The sequence below is a fragment of the Sinocyclocheilus anshuiensis genome, unplaced genomic scaffold (genome assembly GCF_001515605.1).
Source record: "Sinocyclocheilus anshuiensis isolate Anshui unplaced genomic scaffold, SAMN03320099.WGS_v1.1 scaffold187, whole genome shotgun sequence".
Lineage (NCBI taxonomy): Eukaryota > Metazoa > Chordata > Actinopteri > Cypriniformes > Cyprinidae > Sinocyclocheilus > Sinocyclocheilus anshuiensis.
In genome coordinates this window covers 464515-473663 of record NW_015552537.1, presented here as the reverse complement: position 1 = coordinate 473663, position 9149 = coordinate 464515, and the positions used below count along the sequence as shown (strand labels likewise).

General features: G+C 40.3%; 1 protein-coding gene across 5 annotated transcripts in view; it reads left to right on the top strand.

Annotated features, from left to right (window-relative positions):
• The window catches only part of cdkal1 (CDK5 regulatory subunit associated protein 1-like 1), a 243364-nt gene extending 234665 nt beyond the window's left edge, over positions 1-8699 (top strand). For all 5 annotated transcript variants that reach the window (XM_016454129.1, XM_016454125.1, XM_016454128.1 and 2 more), the window contains exon 15: positions 8270-8699. In XM_016454129.1, the coding sequence (XP_016309615.1) occupies positions 8270-8431 (162 nt within the window). In that variant the 3' untranslated portion in view covers positions 8432-8699. The remainder of the gene's footprint in view (positions 1-8269) is intronic.
• Positions 8700-9149: the final 450 nt, after the last annotated feature.

Sequence of the window (9149 nt, the reverse complement as noted above, 5' to 3'; positions counted from 1 at the left end):
TCTGTAAGATCAAAACTGAAAGTGTAATTTAAGTTCTTTTCGGTGTTATCAGGAGAAGGTGCCACAAAACGCGTATCCGCGTTAGTCGACCCCAAAGGGTTAAAGAGAGCAGCCTGGCTTCTGGCACAGACACATCATCAGAGAGAAAGAGAGCAGATGAATGCAGCTTTGACTGCTGATTTATGGAGCTGACGAGGAGCATGTGTCTGCTGACACTAACACTGACCTCCAGCACTGATCCCAGACCTGCTCAGAGGAGGAGACACTCTGGAGCTGCTCTCAGATCTCTGAACGATCATGAGATGCCCTTCTGAACCTACAGATGACACGCTGAAGTGAAGGTCCTCATTTACTTCTCAACCTGTGTGACTGTCCTTCAGTGAATTCATTCAAGATGATTGACAACAGCATCAATATAGTGCAGAAACCTGCTCACCTTCACTGTACAGAGAACTTTACACTGAACTTGGTTAAGTGGGTTAAAACGATATGAGAACTTTCGAGCCATCTGTGATGATGCACTGTGACTGTGAGCGTCCTGCGCCGCTCTGCCCATGCTAATGATGTGGAACACTGCAGATCTGGGACGGATTTTCTGGCTTTGTGTGAGAGGATCTTAGATGTTTCTGTGTTCTCCCATGATGAAACCACTGTTTGTTTGTGTTTATTAGAGGCTAATTACAATCGCTAGTGTTAACTGATGTTCATAGATGGGTCAGGAAGGACTAATTGGAAGATTCCCCAGAGAGAGTGTGTGTGAATATGTTTATGAGATGATTAGGTCTTATAACACAAGTGTGTGTGTGTTCAGCGCCGCATGACTGAAACTGCTCCAGACACTGGAGAGAAACCATGAGAGAGAGATTCAGAAGGGTCAGAGTCACCAACACAGCCCTGCTCTGATGAATGGCACGCTGCTGCTGGCTGTGTGTGTGTGTGTGTGTGTGTGTGTGTTTCTCCCGTGGCGATTGCTGGACCTTTACATCATCTGGAGAGCCACTGACCAGGTATTCCCTGCCGACACTGGCTGTTTCTGTTTCTCTTCCTGCACACATCACATCTAAAAAAGTGAAGGAGAAACATGACGTGATGGTAGTGTAAGTTGTTTTGAGCTGATGTAAGGTTATTCACCATCTTCTGAGAGACTTCAGCCTGCTGGAACGTCTTCTCAACACAGCACATATTGCTGATTTCTGCAAATCTTTGTTATCTGGTCACGTGTGAAAGACAGCAGCTGTATTTATGTCTGTGGTGAGCAGGTGTCACGGCTGTGTCGAGGAAGGCACACGAGAACGAAGATACAACAAATAAATACTTTAATGACATCCAGGAATAAGGGAATCCACAGAAGGGTTGACACACACCAATACAAACATGTATGTTGATGTAAAATACCGAACGAAGACTAGAACTAAGGAGTGAGTTTAAATAAGGCAGGCAGCTGATGACCAACAGGTGAAGAGAGTTAACTAATGAGCACTAATGAATCAATGAACTAAACTAGGACAGGAACAGAAGCAAATATGGGCACAGAGGAACTAAACAGACCAGATGACTAAACAGAGTGAAAAACAACAAAAGAGTTCATAACCGTTACAGCAGGTCAGAAAGTGCTCTGAAGCAAATGTGTTTTTAGACATGTTTAGATGACCTCTGTTTTCAGTAGGTTCATGTATAACATCTATAAATACAGGGAAAGTACATTTGTTAATTGGTTGTTTGTCATAAATCAGTGTTCACTGAATTGTTGTGGCTTTATATATTCAATGGTTTCTTGGTTAATACAACATGTACGGAATTCTTAAATTTTTGTGCACCGTTTAAAATAGTAACATCTGAAGTTAAATATCAGCCATGGCTTAATGACAGCACTCGGGCCTTAAGACTAAAATGAAGGAAAGCAGAGAGGCAGTGGAACAAGATCAACTTCAAGTGCCTTATGAGATTGTTAAAGACAGTATGATTAATTACCAATGGGAAGTCAAGGCAGCTGTTTCTGACTTAAGTATTCTCATAACTCAAAAATTGTATTTAGTACAATAAATTCTGTATTGAATCCTTTTAACACATACTTACCAAACCTCACTTCAATAGCCTGTGACTAATGTTTTGCAATGTTTTACTGCCAATATTAAGACAGTTAGAGCTAGTATTGAGTCTACTGATCTTTTCTCTTTAGAATTTACTCTGTGCTCTATACATTTCTTCTAATTTTGAACCCCTCTCTCCTTCTGATCTTGAAGACATACTTTAGCAGTTGAGACCTACTACTTAAGCTTTAGATGTCATTCCCTCTCGTCGTCTTCTCCAGGTTCTCCAGGTTTTAGGTCTAAATACAGAGTCTACTCTTTTGAAAGTGAATAATGATTTATTGCTTGCTGTTGACTCTAGAAAGTGTGCTGTTCTCGTTCTCCTTCTCTTACGGCAGCATTTTATGCAACTGAACATGTGTTGAAATGCCCTTTTCAACCCGGTGATTAGCGCTGAACCTGTGTTCCTGCACAAAGGCGGTATCATTGTGGCCATTTCCTGCTCCTAAGTCCCTATCAGCTAACCTGGACCCTAAAAACATACCCCTTCATACTTCGTTTTTGTAGTGGTCCCTCCTAAGAGTAGGTATCGTCCACATTCTTGTTCTCGGTGAATTGGTGTAAACGTTAAGCAGATGACCCCACAATGTTCTTGAGCGTAACTTTTCATTGAAAAGTTGTTTTATGTACGCTGATGTAACTATTTGGATTTTGTCTTAATTTTTTTGTTGTCTCAATATAAAATAATTTCTCAATGTGAACTCAATGTTGAAAAGTTGAAACTGAACAAACTGAGTGTTTGAGTCAGTGGGTAGGGATCCGGGAAATGCCCTCAAATGGTTTTCTTATTTAAAGGAACGAAGTTCTATAGTCGAAGTTCTATATTTTCTGAGGAAATTGTTTTCTCAGATTCAGATGCAACCTGTGTTTATGGGGTTCCTCAGGGGTCAATTCTGGGGCCCATATTGTTTTCTTTGTACATGCTACCTCCCAGCCTTATTTGTCGAAAATATAAGGTTGCTTTTCATTGTTATGCAGACGATATGCATCTGTACCTTCCATTGAAGGTAGATGATGCCACTACATTAAATGCTCTGATGAACTGCTTAGGTGAAAATAAATAATGGATGGCACAGAATTTTTTACAACTTCATGATCTAAAAGTTTGTCAACCATGTATTTAATTGATTAACATCCTTCGAAATGAGACACAGCTAGTGTAGCTAATACTGCCACACAAAATCACTGGAGGAGATGACAGGTGAAAGCGAGACAGGTGCTTTTGTACAAATATGATTGCTAACTCTCTCCACTTATTATCAATATGGAACAAAATTCATGGGCAAAAAAGATAAAACACAAAATAAAGATGAATTCGATTTTTTTTTTTACTTGTGAAATTTCTATAGACAACACAAAATCATTATTGTGATTTTGTTTGGTCACAATGATTGTGTAGTGAAAATGTGATTTGGTGGCAGCCCTAATCTGGATTGGTTTGGTGGTTTTTGATTTGTTGTGTTAAAAGGGTTTGAGTTGTTAGTGAATGTGCTCTGAAACATTGAGCTGTGATGCTGATGTGGGCGACATGATTTCAAGCCCAGTTCTCAGCTTGACGAATGTCAAAGCATGTCAAATTGATGTCAAATGTCAAATTTATTTTCAGCTCTGCTTCAGTGTAGGTGAACATCAGAGTGAGAAGCGTTTTCCATTCCAGCATAATCGTGTGGATGTTGGCGGTGTTTATTATCACCTCCACCGGCGGGAGATGGTTCAGGCGTCTGGAGGCCCAGCATCCATGTCCTTGAGCCTCTCACCTCCTCTGAGCCGCCACAGTCTATCGACGGACGCTCATTTGATTTGTGTGTGTGTGTGTCTGTGTAGACATGGATCAATGCGGTGTCTGGACGCAGCATGCACTAGCGGTCATTCTAACTGACATTCATCAGAAGAGGAGAAAGAGCAGGTGAAAAAAAGGAAAAGATAGTGGTAGACGGAGAGAATAATGGGAAGAAAATGAAACTTGCTCGCTCAATTTAAACTAGACCGTCTGGTAATGATTTTATCTTTTAGTTCAGTGCTTCTCAACTGGTTTTACGTTTTGTTACACAAGAAATCAAGTGCATTGCGAGTTTTTTTTATTATCTTAGACTTGTTTTCCATTCAAAAATTCTAAGTATCAAAAGTATGTTTGTCTAATTTTTAAGTTAAAACATCTAAAAGCCCTTAAAACAAGGTTTACTTCAGAAGCAGGACTACATATAATATTAAGACTTGTTTACAGGCAAATTGACTTTAGTATAGGTATATTTTGTCTAAAGTAAATTTATTATTATTTATTTTTTTATAAATCTTGTTTCAAGGACTTTTAGTGCCTTTTAGTGTATTTACCAGAAAATTAAACAAAAATGTTCAATCAGACACTTAATTATTCATTATATTTCATCATAATCATAATACATCAACACCCCTCACCTAAAAAAGCAAACTATGTGTTAGAGTTCTGTGGACAACTCCCGAAGAGCAATTTTCACCCCAAAATGACAAATCATCTGATAACACAGGTTTTATTGCTCAAAGGAATACGGGCAGAGCAACTCTCACTCTATTTCCCCATAGGAAAGACACATAATGCCCATAAAAATAGACTCTCCTCTATTCATTCATAGAAGGTTTTTGAGAGTCCCAATGTCCATTATCTCCAGAACATTGTGTGTATGATTATTACTTCCTTGTATATTGTATTTTGTATTGTATACAGTTTTATGCATGCTTATGATAGAACTACTAGTTAATGTAACCTCACCTATGGCATGTTTGGTATCTATGAATTTGTATTTTGATGATCTAAATGAGAGTGTGTATTATATTTTGATACCTATGCAACATATTAGATGCTCTAATGCATTAGTACAGTAAGAAAGTTATTTTCTGTGGCCACGAGAATAACATTTCTTAGATTTGATATAAAATTACCTTGAATGTTTGCTGGACGAACATTAGTTGATTGTAATATTAATTATGCTACAGTTACTACTGGCAGCTGATATAAATAATTATAATTAATTATAATTATTTTTATACTTTTCCCTTTTGAGCTAATTTGCTACAAGGGAGAACATTATATGTATAACCATGGCAAAAATAATGTGCAATGTCTTTAACATGGCTTTGGTTGAACGGGTTGAAATTTGATTACATTTTGTTTATAGTTTATTTATTTAAAGTTTATAGTTAGCAGTGTTTTTCTTGCTGTCTGTGACCCTCAAAACCTGAGACACATTTTTTTTTTTTTCAGATTTAGAGCTCACAGAGGTGAGAAGAGACAACACTGTCATTCAGTAGACATACCAGCATATGATTTAAACAAGAAGGGCTGTTTTGTGCATCCAAATGTAGAAATAGATCCAGCAGGAGGTACCAGTCAAAAATAAAAACTTGAGGAATGGTTTAATCCTCAGCAGACTGCTCTTGTTAATCCACAGGCATTACGTCCTGATGGTTTGACCCGTCCTGTTGTTATTTTAAGTTTCTCAACCAAGCTCCAGTCAGCCAGGCTGGAGGACCAGCATCCCATCAGCCCCTGCTGCTCTATTACAGGAAATAGGATTCTGAAATACACACTCTTGCAGCTCTGAGCAGATTATATGATGAAAGCGCAAGAGGCTGAGGATTTGAGGAAGGGTTTCTCTGCATGGCCTGTAATATATGTAATGCAGCATCAGCAGATAACTGGAGCTCACATCTCCATTGCTAAGGAGATATTATCCAGTAACATTACACCCACCTTCATCACAGGCTTCCTGCCGGGGATGAGATGGGTGGCAAATAATTGCATTGAATATCCGGGGAAGGTGAACAGTACAAAGGCATTCCCCGCATGACTGAAAGTTTTAATACACTCCAACTGCTTCCTCTGCACTCTCCTGTAGTGCAGTCAGAGTCTCCGAGGTGTTTTACATTGCTCAAGTCTAACCTTATGTTGACTTCAGACATTCTTTAGAGCAGAATGTCCCTTGGATTTTATTATTCATCACTGGAGTCCCCCAGGGTTCTGTTCTAGGCCCCCTCAAGTGGAAATGCAGACTCCACACACACTACCAAGGGAAACGGTTCACAATGAGTCAGATTTTTCTTTGCTTTTCTTCTGAGGATAGTCATAGCAAAATGGTTTACTTGTTCATATTTGTCTTTGAATGGCATATGTCCAGTACAATAGGAAATCCTGTAGAAAATTGAATAGCGATTCTGATTTTGCAGAGGGGGTGCTTTCAGAATGTCTGTCCGTGGATTGTGTGCTTTCAAAGCGCTTTCAGCCACTGTATGGTGTTAGCAGAGCAGGTTATCTCCTCTACTGTAGCCACAAACAGAGCCGTGAGCATGTTACCGTCATGTGGGAGTCAGAGGTGAATGCTCTGAATGCCTCCGGCTGCTCCCACAATAGCCGTAGGAGCATGAGCTGTGGGATACGATCTCAAGAGGTGAGGTGCTGATTGAATGAGTCTCAATGAGTCATGTAGGGCATCTGTGGGTGGAGGTTCAGCTACATGATCCACTCTGGTGAAGCACAATGATGGTGTTTTCCATTCACCCACAGATGCACTCGGCAGAGGAAGACACCATCTGGAAATCACACCTGTGACCTGATTCACACTGAGAGACACAGATGCCACTAAAAGGGCCATCATATCACCCTGTGATGATATCCTTAGTCAAGGCTTTGTGTGACGAGTACAGTCTCTCCGTATAGCATTACACTCTTTCTTTCAGTGTTCCAGTGTCACTGTATGTACAGCTAATTTTAACCAACTCGCCCACGTTTACTATTTCTATGGTGCATATTCCATGTATAATATTTGCTTACACTTTACACTTAACAACCTGTACTTACTATAGGGTTAGGGTTTGGTTTACGGTTAGTTGCATGTAATTATGCATAATTTACTACATAGTCTTCTCAAGGTTTAGGTGGCAGGTTGTTGGCTAGAATAAGCTGCAAAAGGGACAAGACCTAATTGAGACCACCCTGCATTCTAATGTTCAGATCTTTTTGACCTGACTGATCAACAACACAAGTGTTAAAACACAGACAGTGTCCTCCAAACCCCTTATATCGAGAGAGGAACCCTCCAATCCATATAAACTCCACAGGCCTGAGGATAAAAGAATTACCATGAAAGAGCAGATGTGGCAGAGAGGAAACGTTGAGGTTGAAAATCCCTGTGAAATGAAGTTGGATAATGAGCTAGCTAGACGTTCTCCAGGTTATGTGTGAAGGTTTAATACACACTCTTATGGTTCCCTGTAATGGTATTTAATGACCCAAAGATGCTGAAGATGACCAAAAGATTGCAACCTTCACTTCCTAAAACCACAGGAAGGCAATCGATAGTGAGCTCAAAGAGTACATCTACATTACAAGCTGACGGCTGTTACCACCATGACAGCCTGAAATATTGAAATCATGAAATGACCGTTCAGACTGAGGCTCTGCATTTAATCTCAGGGGTACAGAAATGAACATATTATTGGGTCAGCTGTCAGGCCTGTCCTGATGGGAGACATCGGCCCATTACTGTGTCCATTATAGATGAACCTTTAATGTGCCAACGCATTAGAGAGGACACGACTTCCAATTACAACCATTTTACCCTTTGAGTCCCTGATGTGTAAGTCGTGCTTAAATCTCTGGCTGTTTTAGAGAGTAGCTGCCCTCTATCAGCGTCCTGTCAGAGTGATGTTGATGGATGACATCTGGGCTGTACTGCACACATTCACACGATCAGTTTCCATCCGATCGTTTTTGAGCTACAGCGATTGTGATGATTTAATATTTGCTTTAATGCAGAAAACCATAAACTCTTTCATCAGTTCCTCAGTTTTTTTCACTGTAATAAGGAATAATCTTTCTCTTTTGAGTTGCGATTAGCGGAGGTGATGTTGAACATGACTCGAGTTTTTAAAGGCGCTTCATTTCTGTTGAACCGCCTGTGATTGTTGCTGAGCACAGGTGCTTCTCTTGGCTTTCAGCGGTGGAATAAAGACACACAGAAGTAGAGAATAAAGCTATTGAATCCTTGTGTTTGCATGGGCACAGGCCCAGAGACGAGCTTTAACATGCAGAATGCAGTCTGAGTCACTAACACAACGGTCACTTGTACAGTCACAGATATTTCACTCCTATCATTGTTTCGCTCCATCTGCCTGCTATTTATCTTCAATTCTGGTTTCTTCCACAGGAGCTGAAGGCGTCCCATCAGAACGGCGCCTGTGCTTCGGTGGCTTCCTCTGTGCTCGTTGGACGGTCCTGGAGGTTTGACGGTGATGGACTCAAGCTGCTGTCATTGGGACTCGCTCTGGCTGCTGTAATCGTGGCTCTTGTGATTGAGAAGCTCCACTGACTCGACGTGTCAGACGAGGCCTCATAGAGTGAGCAGCCACCCAAGGAATCGAACCAGTGCTTGAATGTAAAATCTTGTGTTTTAAGGTCAAATAAAGATAAATGAGGCTGGGTGGTTAGGGACATTTCTTTTTTTTAAACTGCTAATTAAAGACTCTGTTTAAATTTTAAAGTTTATTTTAAAGACTGCACTGAAAACTATTTTGCTCCTGAGTGACGCCAGCCATTGTGACGTTTTAGAAAAGCCTTAGTTTTTTGTCAAGTACTTTTTTTTTGTTTGTAGAAATCGAAGCCTCTTTGCCTATGAACGTGGACAGCTTGAAAGCGTCTTTGGCTTTCTGTTCATTTTCAATCCCAGCAGTCATTCATTCTCAGGCCAGGTGTCTCACTGTTGGCTTTAGGCTAAGAGCAGCAGACTCTTCCCGTCTTTGTTCCCAGCGTAAAGCACGTCTAATAAATGAGACTCCACACTCTCAGCTCTGTCTCCCGGGTTTTATTTCTGGAATGTTTTCTCAGGGTTTTAGGCATGAGGAGGTCAGACGCTTTGTTTTGCACTATTGTTAAGCTACAGTGTGTTTATGACCTCAGTCAGAATACTGTGTGTGTTATCATCTGTGTTGTTATATGCCAGATTAATTGAAAATATAATACTGTTGTTGACTGAATGAAGTGTATATAGAAGCCATGCATACTTTGTGCTCTGATATTACAGGAATACA